The following is a 20,409-nucleotide window of genomic DNA, read 5'->3' as shown; positions in this document are numbered from 1 at the left end:
CTGACTGCTTCTTACAACAGGATTAACTACCTCAGCTTACCTGTTACAGATCTGGTGGTGGCACTTTCATAGAGAGGGACTCCTTCTCCTGCATTATTGAATGCTTTTAGGGAGATTACATAATGGGAACTTGACTCTGGAGAAAAAACAGAAAAAATATGAACATGTTGATTTATTTAGTGTGCTGAAATACTCAGGATAAATCAAATTTAATGTACTCTGCTAAGTTAATTGTAGATTAAAAATGAGTGAGTTTGATTCTGGGAAGAAGGTGGCATTGGTGGAATCTAGGTTTTAGAGCTTCCTGAATCTTCACGTAAAAAGAGGCAGAATGACTTGAAAGGCAAAAGCATTTGATCATTTTCAACCAAACTGGGTGCTGAAGTATATTCTCAATTCCTACACCACAAGCAGATAACAGACAAATCAGCAACTATCTTATGACCTGCATGTTATCAGCTTCTATGTGAGAGAAATCAGAGGGAAGCATCAAACCTGAAAACATGATAACTTGATCACTATCAGGTAACACCATAAAGTGCAGCATACCAGTGGGAGGACAGTAAATGCAATTCCTGAAATTAACCTGCAATGTTTCCTTCCCCTGCCAAGGCTCACACCGAGGACACAGGGCTGGAAATAGGTTTAAAATTTGAACAGGACAGAAGCAACAGAAACAAAGGAAAGAGGAAATCTAGAGAAAAGAAGGAGAGAAGAATTGTCACAAAACTTGGAAAGGACAGGGAGCATAATTTTTAGCATGTGTTGGGGGTTGGCCAACTTTTCTGTAAAGGGCCAAGATAGTAAATATTGTAGCTTTGTAGACCACTCTGCCTCTGTCACATGTTTGTGTTTGATTTGTTTGTTTACAATACTTCAAATATATGAAAAGCATTCTTAGTGCAGTGGGATGCTTTTCTCACTTGGTTGGTTTTCCCAACCAAGAACAGAACCTGGGACAGATTAGATACATAGGCTCTAGTGTGCTGAGATGTGAACCCCGGCCCAAAAGCAAGGAGAGAAGCTCTGTGAGATTGGAAAAACTATGTGAAGTTGTGGGAATGCAGGGAAACAAAGCATCTGAAAGGAAGCAACAAAAATCTGTTGAGGTTAAATTTCTTACAAATAAAATGAGGAGAGAATCATTCCTGTAGACAAGTACACATATACACAACACACAGAAGGATAACAAATACCACCCAAAATAGATCAAACCTGCAATTTACTATTTAAAAATAAGCTAAACAACATTAAGAAAATAAAATGTCAAATATGCAAGAGATAAATCAGAATTAGAAAAAACTCAGAAACAAATTGGCCTAACTAAAGAATTATAAAAGTAAAGAATCAAGAAGTAAAAAAATAATTTTAGAAATAAAGCATATCTAGATGAATGAATAAATAAAACAAGGAGCAAAAAGCAGAAATTAAGAAAGAGTAAAAAATAATTCAGGAGAAAGCAGCAAATATTAGAAAAGGTCTAACATACGATTAATAGTTGTCCTTGAGGCAAACCAAACAAGGAAGACAGAAAAAAATACTAAAAAATGTAATCCAAGAAATGTTTGCTTACTTAAAATAAATCTTGTAGGTATCAAAACAAATAATACATGATTTATAAGGGTGGAAATTATATAATGATCAGACTTTTTGACAGCAACACTTTATGCCAGAAGAAATTGGAATAATCTATTTGAAATATTCAAAGAGAGAACGTGTGATTCAAGCATTTTATATTCAACAAAAGTTAATTTTAAATACAAAGGCCACACCTCAACTATTACCAACATGGAAGTAATCAGGGATATTGTTCTCTTGGTCCTGGAAACTACTATAAAATGAGTTTTAAGCATTTGAAATAACCAGGGGCGGGGGGGCGGGTATTGAGCTAACTGGTGAACAATAACTTTAGTGAACTAAGACTAACTGAGGGTTGAAAGAGAGGACTTTTGCTTTAAAGACTACATATTCTGATTTTTGAAGATATATTATAACCGTAGACAAAATTAAGGGACAACGGAGATAACATGCAAAAATGTTTCAGTAAGTATTATCTATGGTCTCTGGAGAAACTATTATTGTTGTTATTCTGAGACTAATGTAATATTGGATAAAGCAAATGTGGAACCATAAAACATTCTAATTCTACCGTTCCTTGTGTCCTTGAGGACCAGGGTCTTACTGTGGACAAAAGGACATACAGATTTAAAGTAGAAAAGGTTAAGTAAAGTATTGTGTTCCAAAAATTTAATTATAAAAACCGATTATAAACTCAAAAGGTATTCTATCTCTGTTCTAGTTCTACCCACCAAAAAAGTCTAGAATTTACTGAATAACAAGCATCCCTACCACCCAGACTTGGATTTTGAAAAAAATATTTCCCATTGCAAGAAATGAGGGCTTGTTGGAGAACAGGTTGATTCTGGTCTGATCTGATTCAGGCTCATATCAATTGAGCATGAAACATCTTGGCATTCCAGGCAGAAAGGAAGCAGCCAAAGACTAATGGGCTCATGATGAATGGATTTAGGAGTCAACTTGCAGAGTCTCCTGCAGACCAAAGATCTGAGGACAATCTGAGCTTCCATATATAAGAAGTTGCAATGAATTGAAACCTACAAATATATAGGAATGCATAAATCCATAAAGATATTTTTAAAACTTTTGTTGAATTTATTGGGGATGACATTGGTTAATAAAATTATATAGGTTTCAAGTGTACAATTCTATAATATATCATCTGTATATTGTATTGTGTGTTTACCACCCAAAGTTAAATCTTTTTCTGTCACTATTTATCCCACTTTTGTGCTCTTCTTCCCCCTCCCAACTTCCTTTTCCCCATGGTAATCACCATACTGTTTTCTTTGTCTCTGAGGTTTTTTTTTTTCTTCCATTAATCCCTTTATCACTAATCATCAGAGAGATGCAAATTAAAACTGCAGTGAGATACCACCTCACACTTGTCAGAATGGCCTTAGACAAGATACTCTATAAAAGCCTCATCAGTATTTCTACACTATAGGCTTTTTGTCTTTGGCCATACTTCTCATTTAAAAGACAAGACGTACCTTAACTGGTTCATGCTCCCCTTCCTGGTTTGAACTTTTGTCTCGGTTGGAATTCCAACACGCACACATCATCTATCTGCTGTCTGGCCCCTATGCAGGGTTCATCATTTCTTAGTCGCATGCCCACGGTAAATGTGAGGTGGCTCTCATTTCAGTACTGACTCTGGCTAATATGGACACCCGTCAAGTCTCTAGTCCTCTGAGTAATGGCAGCCTCTTCCCCTTGAGGTCAGGCCATGGTATAGCGTACTGTAGCAAAGACTCTAAAGTTGTATCATTTACTAGGAGTTAGACAAATGAATTATCACTGATTGCTAAATTCCGCAAGCCTGAACTATGCTTTGTACACCTTAGGGCAGACTGACCTTAAATTTAAATAACAAGTGGTAATGGCTTAGTCTTAGGAAAGGTGAACAGATTTGCAATGGAGTTGTAACAGGTAAAAGAATATCACATAGAGCTAGGGGTCTTGGAGACCTTTTGGTCCAGTGTTTTTCTGTTGTCAGTAATTTGAGGTTCAGGTGAGTTCATGTCTTTCTAAAGTTAACACAGAGCTACCTAGGAAATAAGAGACCTGGGACAACTCCATAACCCCTTGTAGCTTTTTCAAGGAGCTTTTATTTATGCTCTTATACTCTACCTGCTCTCTCTGGCCTTGGCATAGTGCATTTGTCATACTGCATTTATCTACTGAGAAAGGAGGAAGACTTTTCCATGGCCCAATAAAGTTGGATGCAATACTGAATCAGCCTGAACGACTATACAATTATTAGTCAGTTATTGATTAGTGGTGGACCGAGGACTATATTGCTTTGATCTTCTTTCATACTGTGATGGAGGTATCACATTTGATGTATGAATGTGTATCGAGGGGAAATATGCTGTGAGAGTGAATGGGGAGAAAAGGAGAACTAGGGTTTTCTCCGCCTACAAAAGGAGGGTGTCATTTACTAACACACCACTAGAGAGCAATGTGGAGCTATTTTCCTGCACATGCTCAGAGCTCTTAAACTTTAAAATCAGTAAATCACAAAAGAATTGCATAGATTTGCTCCCTCTATAGAAGCATCAAATGAGTTAAACACATTTAATATTACCATAATGAATTCCAAGTGAATTAATCATTAATTATGTTCAGACACCATTGTTCAGAAATACATTTAATGACAATTACGATGGTAAATTTATTTTTTGGATTTGCTAAAAATGTTGCAGATATATAGGCTTGAAAATGTATCAGCTGCCTCTGAAAAATAAAGTACAGCAGCATTTTCTTATCTTAACTCACTGTGAATGAAATCATACTGAAATAACCTGGTGTTTGGTGGATGACCATGGAAATTATTTTTAATTATGGATATTCTGAGTGATTCCACAGATTTCAAATTGTCGATCAGACTTTCATCATTGTTATAATAAAGGTTAGCCTTTATTATAGAATACATTGAATTGAGATAAAATATGCTAACAAAATACTTAGTAATTCTTTGAGCATCCAAAATAGATGCTTCCTGGCCAGTATCTTCTTTGTGGCTAGGGGGAGGAAAAAAGGAATAAATGCACTTTTATTTATTATAGGGGCTGTAAAGACACGGAATGAGTAATAGGGAGGATTTTTGGTTTTCTTTCCCCAGAAACTTGGTAGGTCGGAGACCCATTATTCTAAGAGCTTTATGTTGAGACTTGCCTGAAGGTAGTAAGATGGATGAGGTTGTTTGGGGTGGAGGCAATGAATCAAGAAACCTGCAGATAGCTCCTCTGGGGCTAGACCAAGATGCTGTGCTGAGTAACAAAATCCAGCGAGGTCTATCATTATTTTAATTAATATTTTATATGAATTAAATGTCACTGGCATGTGCCAGACTGACAGTCTATAGTCCTTATCCATTACAGATTATGTATGTATTTCACTCAGGGGCCCCCTTCATGCCAAGTGCTTGCCAGGGCCTAGTCTCCTTGTCCCTGCATCTTCTGCCCTGTCTGTTCGCACTGCCCACAAGTCAATTAGAGACTAGTGGTAGCTGTTTTCCTAAAGCAGATGCCTGCTCCTTGCAGTGAACCTGGGCTACCACATGCATGAAGTACAAGCCACTGGATCGCTCTTAGATAGTAAGTGTTCCTGGGCACTTTTGACCCCACTGGACCCAGACTGTTTAATTAAGTGTAATGAGTGGGTAGCAAATACAGCTGATTGCATTGATCTCTTAAAAGAATAAACAATTCATATTTGAGAATGATGTAACTTAAGTAATACAGGTGATATTCAATTCTACCTCATTACATATACTTCTTCACAAATTTAATTAATAGCTAATCTAACTAGCACCATTATGTTTTTTTCTCCTAGGAACACTGCTCAAGGAATGGTCAGATTTAAAACATGACTTGCTCATTAATCAGTCTTGCAGGTACTAGATACTTAGCTATTCTATGTGAGAAAGTATTTGAATTCAAAGGAATACTAAGGTAATTTTAAAAAATCTACGAAGGTGAAATCAGGAAGGAAATCAGGTAAACACTAATTTTATAAGAAATGTTTCAGTGTTTGGCAGACAGTATGGGCTTAACAAATACTGGTTGCATTGATGAATGTATGAGACTAGAAAGGATAAATTACTTAGCAAAGGTTAAATAGCAAGCCCCTAATCAATCTGAACATGGAACTTAGCTTTCTTGACTCCATACTGTACATTCTGATATCTACAGGTTCATAAAAATATGAATCCAAAGAGATTGTGTGACATTTCTGCCTCTCACTTGCATTGTGAGATTCATCTACTCTTCATTCATTCATTTGTTCATTCACTCATTAGCTGTCATTGAGCATCTTCAGTATATAAGATATAATTATATGTTTTATAGGGTATGTTAAGGATTTTTTTTAAACTTGCCTTGATGTATCTTTTAAGTTAGAAGATGTGTCAGAATTAAAAAAAATACAGCAAAATGTTCTGTAACCAGAGAGGCTTTGTGGAGAAGATGGCAGTTTTGCTGACTTTCGATGAAGAAAAGTTGAGGAGAACGAGTGGAATGAGTAAATGTAAGTGAACAGCTCAGGGTGGCTGGGGCCTCATGTAGGGTAGGTAGGATCAGGACTTGGAGACCATGGGAGTCTCCACCCCAACATCCACTGTGCCTCCTCCTCCTCTCCCTCTGCCTCCCAGTAGTAACATTTGTTGGATGCCTAATTAGGCCCTTGGTTAATGACCTCCACTCCCTATTTTGTTTATTCCTTACCTTAATCCAGTGGTTGGCATACAGTAAGTACTCAGTACATATTTATTGAATGGATGAATGATGATCGCCCTCTTAAAGGTAAGTGGGAGAATTCTAATTCCCAAAGTGCAGCCACATCCTCTGTACTACTTACCTTTTACTGAACAAGAGATGGTGAGTTGAAGAACACTTTGAACAAGTTTCAAATTGCAATTTTAGGGGAATTAATTCCTCAGAGCTATGTAATCCAAGAAAGATGGAAAAGATGTGAATGGAGGTATATCACTTAGTTAATTCAAGCAAACAAATCATTACTTTGGTTTAAAAGCCAAACTGATTCCCTAGCATAAAGAGATAAAATAAAACAAAAACATAAATAAAATATAATGCTCTGGTTAGGAACTAAAAGAGGAAGCATATGCTTTATTTTTACATAGGATTGCCATCCTTTCCTCTCGTCCTACCTCCTTTCTCCTTTTCCTTTGACTCCTGGGCTCATCCCTTTCCTGCCTCTCTACTCAGTTCTTTGGGTTTCAGGGACAAGGGGAGAGAACAAAGAAGTAGAAACAAGATGCAAAGAGAAAGAATGATATGAATATAAGTACAGAGGTGCTGAGGGAAGAGAGCAGAAGACAATACAATGACTAGAGTCCTCATTTATGGGCACTTGCTGCACTAGATACCAACGCTTCCATTCTTGTCTTCACAGGGACCCTAAGAAGTAGGTACAAGGATTGTTCTGCTCCAGGGGTGAGAAAACGCAGCCTCAGCGATGGTCATGGAGCTCACTAAGTAGCAATGCTCAATCAAAGCCAGGTCTGTCCTATACTCGCAAGTCTACCCGTGGGTCACTGCAGAATAAATCTTAGAAGATATCATGGTCCAAGGTCCCAGTGCATCACATTCTCTTTAAGTGAGCAAATAGAAATATGATACAAGACACAAATAATTTCAGTTCTTCATGCATCACTTTAAGCAGGGACAAAAGGACATTTCTTTACTTCTTAGTAATGCATTATAAACATCACATAAATACCACTTAATTTCCTTCTAACATCATGGTGTACTAATGTATGTCATGGTGACTATGATTTTATACTTTGATTCTGTCTTTCACTCAACAAGTGTCTGAGATTTTGTGTGTGTGTGCGTGTATGTGTGTACATGTGTGTATATCAAAGTCACTGACTCAATCTGTCAGCTTCTACATTTACTCAGGTTCCGGCCTTTATCTGGGCAATGTCTTTTGTTATCTGCATGCTGACATTTAATCACCCAGTATGTCAAATAGATGAGACTCAAACACCCAGGTGACATGGAGCCTGCATGCATATATGTGTGTATTTACTTAAAATCATAGTTGTCATTTCTCTATATATTGTTGTTTCAGACTAAGTCCCAGTAAGTGGTAACCCACAGAGTGTTATAAAACAGTGCTGTCCCCTGGCACTTTCTGGGATGATGTGAATATTCCATACCTATGCTATCCAATACAGCAGTCAGTAGCCGCATCTGGCTGTTAAGCAGAGGGCACTGAAAATGTGAGTAGCATGACTGAAGAACTGATTTTTTTCATTTTATTTAATTTTAATATTTTCATGTTTAAATAGCCACATTTGGACAGTGGTGTAGGACACACACCTGTATAGAAGTTCTGTTTACCTTTCTCTCCCATGGTGTTGCCATAGTTACTAAAGGCTTGTGGACAATGTCAAGGGCAGATGGAGCAGATTCAATGTGAAGGTTCCTGCGGGTATTTTTCTCTTCAAATTTGACATAACTCACTATGATACCTACTGTGATTCTATAGCTTTGGCTGAAATATAATTTAATAAGTTGAATACATATATTATGCTTGAAGTAAAAATAAAGCATTTGCTTTGTATCTGATTCAATTTCTTATACACATACTAATTTCTACACACGTGGCAATAGATTGCCTCAACTGATAAGACTTTGAGTACTCATGATTTTCAATTCTGTGCTCTAAAATTTGGATTTTTTTGCTCATTTGAATATATACTAAACTCAAGAAAATATATCTAGATGGAAAATAACTTTGTTAATAATGGAGAGGGACATTAAATTAATGATAAGTCTAAGGTGGCTATAAAATTGAATTAATTTTTAACCCATGCTTTAATAAAACATGAAGAAATGAAATTGGAATAATTAGGTCAGAGTAAGGACCCAGCAAAAATAACTACCAATGATAAATGGTGAAAGGAAAGCAGCATTAGGTCTTTCACTCATGAACAAATACAGCTCCTGACCCAAGTTCTCAAGAAAATCAACTAGTATTTTAGTTACCGTTTGAGGTTGTCTTGAGGTGAGTAGGGAGAGGAAAAAATTAAACAAAATGAAATGGACTTAAATGAGCAGAGCTAAAAGTCAACCAAATGTCAGCATTAATAGTAATAGCGGATGTCTGGGAAAAGTAAAATGCTGTCAGTATGAGAAAGTCAGTGAAATAAGAAGCAAATTAGGCTTATTGGTCCCAGCAAAATAAAAAAAAAAACATTACTGGTATATTTTCAGATTTCAATGGACAATTTGCTAATAAACAAACTTGCCACATTTGGAAAATTCTGCTGAAAGATTGCAAGAAAAAGGAATAGTAAATAATGGCAGCTTATCCAGTTGTGGGGGAAGAGCATGCGGCCAGGCTACGCTTCCTCCAAGTCCTTGTTTAGCTAGAACCTGGGAAAAGATAAGTAGTCAGAGGAGCATGTAGGGGTACAAACTCAACCTAGAGCGCTGCCGGGGTGGGACATGGCTGGGTTCACAGGGCCCCAGCTCTCAGTCAGAATCACTGAGCATTGAGGAGAGAGGCTCGGAAGGACAGAAGTTTTCCTCTCAGGCCAGATTTCACCGGAAGGAGATAAAATTCAGTAAGAATTTAGAGTGGAAAGGGCATGGCATTGGGATTAGAAACATTTATATTAGAATCAAGTTTGCCTACTTAAAAGATATATATTCTTGAGCAATTTTCTTAACTTTTCTAAGTTTCATCTTTTTCTTTTAAAAAAATCTGTAAATATGAATTGTAATACCTTTATTGAAGGTAATATCTACTGTTGATATTATACTTTTAATTAACGAGATACTGGACTGACATTTAATAAGCGGAATTTGTCTTATTATTATGACCTACATTGACTTCTTATAACCATTCATTATAAATTTAAATAAAATTTTGTTTACTTTCTCTTTTTGGAAGGTGCCTTAACTTTCTCTTTGATTCCTGTTTGTCTCTTAAAAGCCTTCAGAACCGCCAGTGTGGGAGCTATGAGCAGACTGCTCCCCTGTGCACTGTGCACTGATGTGGGATGGCCATTCCTCTGACTCTTTGCTGCTCATGAAAGGAAGTACAACCAGGCTTCTGACCATCCTACTCTCTCTCCCCTGACACTCATAAGCCCCATTCCCTTTGAAATCATGGACTGGCATGACATAGGGTTAGGTATAATTTTATAAATCAATATAATTTATAGATCGAAGTGTCTCAGGTTTTGCTTCTGGCTGTTTTGAATATATCATGTAAGGGAGAAACAAAATTTTAAACCAGCTGGTAGGAGAAATATAATCTTGCCATGTTTAGACCTTTTCTGACCTGAAATGTTGGTTTACAATTGGTTGTTTGTGTTATTTTATAATACTTGGTCTTGACTCACTGTTGGTTGATTTATTAGGTCAAGGCCACCAATTAAAATTTTTCTGTTGATGAAGAAATTCAAAAGGATATGCTGTACTTTCTAGAAGACTTTCTCAATGAAGATTTCCAAAAGACAATGTAAACAGCAATATCACTGGAATAATGAGTTTAACAACTTAGGGAAATATTCAGACAGGGCAGTACTCAATTGTTTCTATAAATTCTGTTGGCCAAGCATCATACTGTGTTCTATGTCCTACCTATACTGTTGTACTGAAAGGGATATTCTCATTTTTATAGGTTATATTTACTTCAGCCCATTATACAGGGCCCAGCATAAATAACACCCCCATTTTTATTATAAAATCATAAGCATGTAGTTCTATAACAACAATATCACACTCAAGCACACCATATGACATTTTAGGTGAAATGTTCAAATTAAAACTGTAAGTTATTACACCCATATTATTACCCTACCAACCACATTCAAGCAGGCATTACTTCTGCTGGACCCTGTATTTACAAAGTCCTTACGTGTTCTACAAAATGCAAAGATCAAGTCAAAAAATTAACTCAGAAATATATGTAGGACTTTTCTAAATACAACTTGTAGACTTCATCAAATAACAAAACTACCTGGAGGCCGTTAAGAGTAGAGAAATTTAAAAATATTACAAAACTGTAATAAAGAGTTTAATTCCCAAACAAACATGCTCTAATTATTTTGTTGTTCAAGAATTTTATTTTATTGGGCATTCCTTGAAGTAGGAGGGCTATGAGCAGGGACTAAGATACTTGTTTCCTATGTGAGTGTAAGCAATTTTTTCTGTACTGTAATTATTGTGATAATTTAACTCAAATTTAAAATATTAAAGTAAATAGGTAAGTATAATTAGAGAGAGAGTTAAATGATACAGTAATAGTTTAAATGATGGATCAAATATATTTTTCAGTGTTATCAAGTATTGTCCTTTCCAGGTTTCAAGACAACAAATATGGCATAAACTGTTTGTCACAAATATATTGTATTAGTTAGGATACAGACCAAACTGCTATAATACCAAAATACCAAAATACAGCAGTTTAAAGGAAATGAAAGGGACAATTTGACTGACCAGGGCTGATTGGTCTTCTGGCTATGCCCATCTGTCCCTTGCATCTCTGAGTCTAATTAAATGCCATCTCCCAGCTAGAGAGAAGGGGAAAGGGCCCCGAGTGTTCACATGTGCTCATGGATCTGTGAGTGGCAGAGCCTAAGAATGCACCTTCACATTTACTGCATTGGCCAGAACTTAGTCACACAGCCTTCCACAGTCGCAAAGAAGGCCATGTAGGAAACTTGCCTTTTGCTGGGTGGCCATGTGTCTTGCTAAAATAAGTGGGTCTATTACCAAAGTCATGGCCTTTGGAGGGAATCAGAAGAGAAAATCCATGGAAGGTTTTTCCAAAAAAGAATGAGATAATTATCAGGATGTTTCAGAACAATGATGGTTATTTATACACGCTCTCTCCTTTAATGTGTATTCTATCCATGAGACATGAGTATCCTCACTCATACTCACACTGAAGGCAGGTGTCATTTTTTTATTTTTATTTTTTTAATACTCCCAGTGCCTACCATTGTTTCAGACAGGTAGTAAAAACTTTAAAAAATGCTGAATGACTAAAATGACTGGCTGAAAGGAGAGAATTAAAGGTAAAAATTTGGCATTCAAAAAGATTAAATATTTTTGCCAATGTCAAACAGCTTAGAGCTGGTAGAGTCAGGATTCAACCCATGTCTCTTTAAAGTTTTCCCCTAAGTGATTGATTATCCTGTAAGAAACTTCCTGTGATTAAAAACAAGTCATCTGCTTGAGACAAGCTTTTCCTCTGTAACATGAGATATAAAATCTGTGATGACTATAGTTTTGTCAGCAAAGGATTTGCTGTATTTCTATTGTGAGATGTGAAAGATACTCATGTTGATCTCATAAATTTCCTGAGCAATCACCCAATGTTCTTTCAGCCCTTTTGATGGCAGGGAACTCTGTGGTTGACTGATTCTCAAATGAATAATTTTAACAAGAAGCCTCATTCCAATGTGCTGCATTTTTTTGCTTATGATTATAAATGGTAAGGATAACACCTGATTAATGGATGTTTTAACAAATACTCAATACTAGAACACTCACATATTCTTGGTTTCATCCTTTACCTGTCAGCTATGATTTCTGAACTGATCCCTTCAAAAACCCTTAAATTTGGTAATGGATGAAATGGCTCTCATCCAGAGGTTTCAGTGTTGATGTTCACTTAGGGTAAATTTCTACTAACATGAGAAACATAATAATGAGTTTGTGTCTGTGTGTTGGTGTGCATGTGAGGGGAGCTGTAAGAGAGTTAAAAAACTCCTTTTCCTACATCTTCACCAACACCTGTTTTCTGATTTCTTGAGGATAGCCATTCTGACAGGTGTGAGGTGGTATCTCAAAGGGGAGTGCAGGTCGGTGCAGCCACTGTGGAAAGCAGTATGGAGATACCTCAAAAAATTAAAAATGGATCTGCATTTTGACACAGTTATCTTCCTTCTGAAAATATATCTGAAGAAACCCAGAACACTAATGTAAAAGAACATAAGCACCCTTATGTTCATTGCAGCGTTATTTACAATTGCCAAGATATGGAAGCAGCCCAAGTGTCCATCAGTGGATAAAACAACTACGAGGCATTTACACTATAGAATACTACTGAGCTGTAAAAAAAAAAAAAAAAACTTTCCCTTTGTAATAGCATTGATGGACCTGGAGAACATTATGCTAAGTGAATGAAGCCAGTCAGAGAAAGATAAATAGCATATGATTTCACTTGGATATGGAGTCCAATGAACAAAGTGAACGGACCAGCAAAATAAAGAGAGACTTATACATAGAGAGCAGGATGACAGCAATGGGTAGAGGTGCGGTGGGAGGGTAGGGGTTGGAAGGATAGAGCAAAAGGGAAAAAGGACTCGTGGACATGGATGACAGTGTGGGGATTGTTGGGGGGAGGGGAATATAAGAGGGATAAATGGTAATGGAAAAAAATATAACAAATGTTTTTAGAAAAGAGTTCAAAACCTATGTCAAACACATAGATTTTAAATTTATAAAATAACATGTATGGGAAATTGAGTTGGTAAATAGTAAATCTGGAAAAAGTGAGATGTTATGACATGTACACATACATATATGAAAAAAGGGGGTGGGAAACAACTGTAACAATTATAAAAATATTTCCCCTGGAATCACCGCCTCCATTTATTCTTACTTTATGTGAAAATATTTCATAACAGTTGGGATTTTTGAATTCTCTGTCACTTTGTGTTTTGTAATATTGTGGCTATAGTAGGAGAAACCCTTAGTGTTTGTGATGGTTAATTTTATGTACCCACATGACTGGCCACAGGTTTTCCAGATTAAATGTTGTTTCTAGGTGTGTCTATGAGGCTATTTCTGGATGACATTAGCTGGAATCGGTGGGCTGAAGCAGAAAACCCTCTACAATGTGGGTAGGCATCATCCATTCCATTGAAGGCTTCGATAGAACAAAAGATAGAGAAAAGAGGAATTCACCCTTTTTTCCTGCCTATGGCATGAGCTGGGACATTTTGTTTCATCTCTTCCTGCCTTTGAACTAGGACTTACTAGCAGCTCCCTGATTCTCAGGTTTATGGACTTGGACTGAGTCACACTGTTGGCTTTCCCAGGTCTCCAGCTTGCAGGTATGTATCTCCTATTGGATCTGTTTCCCTGGAAAACCCTGATGAATACAATGTTCTCCCTGTCCGTTCTCCACTTCTTCCTCAATAAGAAATTCCATGATAATTTGATGCTCTGGTGTCTTAGCAAAACAAAAATGACATTTCCAGCCAAACTTGCCACTATGTGTTCATGAGAAGACAGGGATGTTTTCTCTTTAATTATGAAATAAGAAGCAGCCCAAATTTTATAAGTATATTTTAAAGTGATTTTACATAATTTTCATCTTTAATCTTAATAACCTCAAAAATCTGTAATTTTATCTCTAATTTGGCAATGTAGAAACTGAGGCTTGGAAAGACTGTTTTTTGATCAACGGTCTCCAAGGTAAAAAAAGGAAGGGTCATATTTGAAGTGAAGTCTATGATTCCAAGTCTAGTGTTCTTCCTATTTAGCCATAATTGGCAATGTTATTTCTTACTTTGGCACTTGATACATGTTGATTGAATTGCTAGTTTACAGAGTTAATCTTCAAACACACTAATGCTCTAATAACTCTAATTAGCTGAATAGACTTATCCAAGTAATTATATTTTTCTGTTATTATAATGATGACATTGAAAAAATTATGTTTGCACCTCTAATATGTATCCCATTGATAATAATAACTAAACCTAGTCTGCTCACTGACTCTCAGGGAACCCAAGCAAAGCATTAGAGGGCTACACTTAGATACAGGAGTAACTATCTTTAGAGAAAATAAATTGTTCAACTTAAAAGTTACTGAAAGAGTCATTATTCAATTCAACATACAATTTAAAGCGAGTATAAATCACATATAGTCCCTCCAAATTATGGGCAGCAATGCATGGCTGAGGTTGGGAAATTTTGTTGAAAAGAAAAACACATATGAGAGATTGGACAGAAAGAAGCATGAAGAGACCTGATGGTGTGTATGTGTGTGAATGTGCATATGCATGTGTGTGTGTGTAACAGAAAGAGAGACAGAGAGACACATAGAGAGACAGAGAAAGAAAGATGAGTTGGAGAAAAGTAGACTTTCAAACTTCTATAGATTTAATGAAAACCAAGAGATCCCCAAAGAAATCTCCAGATGCTAAATGTGTATGGAGAAATAACTTACTTGAGGCAATTACTCTAGAATTTCAGAGGGATTGGCTCCTTTGCTAGACAATTTTCAAAGCTTGTACTTGACTTTCACCAGATAGCTTGTGGAGGGTACTTAACCTGTTGTAATGTAGCACAGAAGTTGATGAATGCTTTTGAGTCAGGCAGTTTGAGTCCTGGTTCTGTCACTTGCGGAGAGCTTTGGTACAGGTCATTTACACTCTTTAGCTTTGGTTTAACTTTATCTAGCTTGTTAACTCATCTGTAAGTTGAGCAACAATTAGAACATCTCTTCTTAGGATGATTGTGAGGATCAAATGAGATGATTCATGTAATATACATAGAGCTCAGCACAAAGTAAGTGCTCAGTGTCATTTACCATTATTACGGACTGTGCAAGTCTTCAATTATTTGTAATGCACATATCGAGTTTCCTAAGTGTTTACCATATAGACCAGAAGCAATGATATCTGCTTGTTTTACTGAACACTGTCAATATCAGTTTTCCTTTTGCTTTCTCCTCAAAGTCTAGCAGAAAATAGAGTTCACAGAGAATAAAAATATAGTCTTCACCTACAAACATTTTAAATGTTTACAGTAATAGCCTATTACAGATTTTGTTTCCTAAAGATACATGATACTTGCTTCAAAAATAACTTCCTCCTCCACCACACTGACAAGGTCTGATTCCTCCTCCCATGGTTGCTCGTACCAAGACCAGGGGTGCTAATTATGCCCATTCAGCAGAGTGAGGAGACCAGGGCACAAAGTCAAGGTAATGTGACCGACAACAGAAGAATCCCTGTGATGTGTGCACTGGCGTTTTGGAACTTCAAATTGCTTCCCCCTCCTTTCAGACAAAGAAAGCAACAAGAGGAACAATGGACAATTTCAGCCTGTCATTGCCAAGAGATGGAAACTCATACTACTCATTATTTAAAATTCTTTAAATATATTTCATTTGATAATATATGTGTCAATGCTTTTGGTTTCTGTATGTCATTAAACACATGTCCCTCAATTGTCAAAATAGCAGCCTTTAATGTTTTACTACAAATTCAAATAATAAAAAATGGCATGGCCATGATAAAAGAGACTTGAAAAAAATAGAACATAATTGAGAATTGAATTATTACTCATGAAGATGAGGTAACATATTAGGAAAAGACAATGTTAGAAATAGGGTCAAGAATAAAAAGAAAATAACCACGTTTCTGCCCCAATCCTATAACCTCTCCATAAGTACGGTTTTGTTCAATTATTTTATGGCGTTCTTTGATTTCTGTTCAGAAATGACTAATTGGTGTGTAAACCTTGTGAATTAGATTACCATAAAGATAAATCGCCTGCTTTTATTCTTGTGGGCACAATTTCTGGCTCCGTATTTTTTTTAAGAAAAAAATTTGATTTCTTGACTGTAAATGTGCTTTGCTCTTAGCAAAATAACAAACAAACAAACAAAAAAACCCAAAAACCTCTGTGCAAATTCATTGTATTCCATCCAAGTTTCTTTTCTGTCTCTGGCTAAAAAACAGAGGCCTGGCTACACTACAAAAAAGGTAGACAGAGATGAATACAAGATTTGTATTCAGTTTCTAATTTGCTTCTGGATGTTAACATAAGAGGTGTGGTTGACTAGCCGGAATGACACAGTGTCTATGAATAACTGAGGTAATATTGCCTTTGACTATAAAGTTAGTCTTATTGATCTAATTTCACCACCAAGAATCCTTTTACATGGGCATTCCCTGTCACTCTTGTTTTCTTTCACCAATGATATTGCTTTTGTGTTGAGCTCTTTCCTAATTTTTCATTTTTGAATGTTGGTCATGATGCTTTAAAAAGTAGATGGTGCCTCCTTCAGAATTTTTGTTTCTTTTAAAATTTAGAAGGAGATGGAGAGAAAACAATTAAGATTGAGTTAACCTTCTTGTACTGTCTTTTTTGGGTTGCTGAAGCAATTTATACAAACTTGGTGACTTAAATTTAGAAATCTATTCTCTCACAATTCTGAAAACTTGAAGTCTGAAACCAAGGTATGTGGGGGGCCACCCTGCCCAGGAGGATCTAAGGGAGAAGGCTTCCTTGCCTTTCCTACCTTCTGGTGGCTGTCAGCGTTCTTCCTGACTGCATCTCCCCAATCTCTGCCTCTGTCTTCACATGACTTTCTCTTCTTCTCTTTCTGTATCTCCTCTATGTGTATATTATAAGAACACATCCTTGAATTTAGAGGCTACCTAATCATCTGGGGAAATCTTATCTAGAGATCCTTAACTTAATTATATCTGCAAAGACTCTTATTTCAATCAAGGTCACATCCACAGGTTTTGGGGGTTAGGAGGTGGACAGGGCTTTTGAAGGTCCCCATTCAAATCACTACACCTTATAAAGAGGCACATCTAAGAAATCAATAGTTTATAAAATGTTGCTTCTCTGCTAATTGTTAAAAAGGCTATGTTGACATTCACTTGAATGCCTGTAGAAAAATATGATCCCTTCGCTCATAACACTATGACTTCTTAGAAATACTCCAGGCTGCCAGCACAAATATTTAATCTCTACTAATGAAAGAAGTAGTTTACTCATGCCATTTAAGGGGTGAAAGGCTGCTTTTTTGTCTGCTTTTAGTTCTTATTTACATAAATTAACATATAATGAAGCAGCAGAAATACAGCCCAACTTGCTATGCTTTTCTTTTAATGATTTATGACACAACCTGCTAGTTCCTAACTAATGGCCATTTTCTTCTTATTCTCATGAAACAGTAAAATGCTTAGTTTAGGGAAAGGCCATTCCTACTGAGCAAGTAGAATTTAAGATAACATAATATTACCAAGTATGGTTAAAATGATCTAAGATTTAAGCGCTCATGACTAGTGTATGCATATTTTTACAATGGAATATTGATCATTAAACACACACACCCCACATACCCACACATGTGGAGCACCTGAAAAACAGAAACAATCTTAGATACACTATCAAGTGAACTAACTTGCCACTGTAAAGGTGAACTCCTTTAAATTCTTAACTTTATAAGTTTTAATCATCTAAATCTTCTTTTTTTAATTTTATTTTAATTTATTTTTTCAAATACATTTGTCTCTGCCTACTCCCCACCACTTTCCCTTGCCCCCTCCCTCCTTCCTCCTTCTCTCCCTCAACTCTTCCCCTTTGGTTTTGTCCATGAGTCCTTGCTATATGTTCCTTGACTTTCCCCTTCCCTTCCTTTTCCCCGCCCCCCCTCCCTCCTTCCCTCTTGTCTCTGTTGATTTCTTTTCCTTTCAGTGTTGCTGGTCTTATTTTCCTTGCATCTTTGTATTGTTGGTTAGGTTCCACTTATAGGTGAGATCATATGGTATTTGTCTTTCGCCCCCTGGCTTATTTCGCTTAGCATAATGCTCTCCAGCTCCATCCATGCTGTCGCAAAGTCTAGTAGTTCTTTTTTTCTTTCTGCTGTGTAGTATTCCATTGTGTATATGTACTATAACTTTTTGATCCAATCATCTACTGATGGGCATTTAGGTTGCTTCCAACACTTGGCTATTGTAAATCATCTAAATCTTAACTATCTATCACATGACATGCTCTCTCTGTACCATCACCTTGAAAACATAAATGCCCAGCACAATCCTAAGGAGAACAAAATTCATATTATGACAAGACACTTGGACACAGTGAGAAAGGCTGAATGCAAGGACTAGATGGCAGGGTAAGTCAAGAATCACTCAAATGTATATTGTGTCAGAGCTCCCCAAAGTCATTAGGGTATTGGAGGATAGACTTCAAATGCCTTTGTGAAAATATCAGGAGCTTGTCCTGGGGAAATTCTGGATATTGAACATAGCATTAAAAGAGAACATTCAAGGCATAAGGCACAACAGACCAGTACTGGATAGGATTAATTATATAATGATGGGTTAATCACTTTTCTTTACATGGTGAGAAGGAAAAGAACAAGTACCAATAACTATTTTACATAGATAGTGATGTAGTGACTATTTCCCATTACTAAATTCATATTAGGAAGGCCAAATATGAAAATCAAAGACCACTACAATGTATTTTCAGCTTCGTTTTTAACGCTGGATTCCAGTTTTTCCAGGACATTTTTGAATATGGGACATTACTTTCACATAATGATGGATATATGACAATGAGAAGAAAGGCTGGGTGGTGAGTAAGACTCACTGACTTGCTAAATAATTTGCACACATGTTATCAGCATTTGGGAATCAACTAGTACCTTAACAAGATGACCATTAAATACAGAACATATACCCACAGAATTACTTGGAAATGGATGAATCCAAGAGTGCTCAGTTTTGACTTTATCCCAAACTTGTACTCAAGTTATGTCTATTCATTATTCCTGCAACTGCCTTATATGAATTTTTACTCACAGTTAAGTTGATTTGTTCACTAGACCTTACACCTGCTTTCCATTGACTTTGCAGCCTTGTATATATCACATCATGTCTTTTCCCATAAAAATAAATCCTACCCATTCTTAAAATCAAAATTTCATGCCAGTATTTCTACCAACATTGTATGTATGTAAACTTTCAACCAACCAAAGCGATTACCATTCTTGTAGAAACATTTGACCTCATTTATTCTTTTCAGGAAATATCTTTATATTTATCACATAAATCTTTGGGAGCCTAGAATATGTCAGAGAATATGCCTTACATTTCTAAGTATCCCCCCCAGTCGTAAACATGGTGTCTTATGCTTAACAGTTACTCAATATATAATCATAAACAATATAAATAATTGATAAGAAATGATAAACCATTTGGTAGATAGTGTGGCCTTTAAACACACTATCTACCACAAGAGATTTTGTGTTTTGTTTTGACTCATTTTTTAATAAAGTAACTGCTTGCACTATGGAAATTTCATCCATTTGGTGTTTTGACTCATGTCAACTATATGGCCAAGAATACTTTACAATGAAATTATGACTCAGCTAATATGCATTATATTATATTGAATTCACTTATATCCATAAAGAAAAGCATTGAACCTACTAAGGTGAATTTCAAAGAGATTATGAAATGCTAATAAAACAAGATACATTGTTCTTTGGGTTCATTAGCATTATTATTCTATTCACAACATTTACAATATAGATACTGAGCAAATGGTATTGACAGGAAGAACCATATGCAGCAAAGGTAAGTGGCATTTACATTCAAATCTGATATAAACAACAGACATGCACATGTTCCTATAGAAACTCCATTTAGAAACCCCTCATTTAAACTGTCAGAATAAAATTGTATTCTAAAATTACTAATATTAACTTGAAAATAAGCTGGGACTCCCTGTGTAAATAACAAAATTGCAAAGTAATAACAACGTCAGCTGACTTTCTTCTAGAAGTGCTTTACAGCACGTGATATATGGTTTTTCAATGACCTATCATGATTCTCAGTTGGAAATAGAGCTGGAGTTTGTGTTCATTATTGCTTCACTATAGATAAATGCTCTGAATAAGATAGTGGAGAATAAAGAAGGGGTAAATGTACCCTTCTTTTTTTTTTATTTTTTTACCATTAAATGACTTATTTCTGTAAGGGTTTTGTTATCAGGTTTTTCAAACTTTGGTTCA

At 36.2% G+C, this 20,409-nt stretch overlaps 1 protein-coding gene across 1 annotated transcript in view; it reads right to left on the bottom strand.

Moving 5' to 3' along the window:
- The window catches only part of DCC (DCC netrin 1 receptor), a 1,009,790-nt gene that overhangs the window by 117,679 nt on the left and 871,702 nt on the right, over positions 1-20,409 (bottom strand). Inside the window, exon 16 of the mRNA XM_054583674.1 lies at positions 41-136. Within this exon, the coding sequence (XP_054439649.1) occupies positions 41-136 (96 nt within the window). The remainder of the gene's footprint in view (positions 1-40; positions 137-20,409) is intronic.

Source organism: Pteronotus mesoamericanus, unplaced genomic scaffold (assembly GCF_021234165.1).
Source record: "Pteronotus mesoamericanus isolate MK-2021 breed Mesoamerican mustached bat unplaced genomic scaffold, CSHL_Meso_final contig_74, whole genome shotgun sequence".
Lineage (NCBI taxonomy): Eukaryota > Metazoa > Chordata > Mammalia > Chiroptera > Mormoopidae > Pteronotus > Pteronotus mesoamericanus.
Note: the sequence above shows the minus strand (reverse complement) of the source record. Positions and strands in the feature narration are given on the sequence as shown.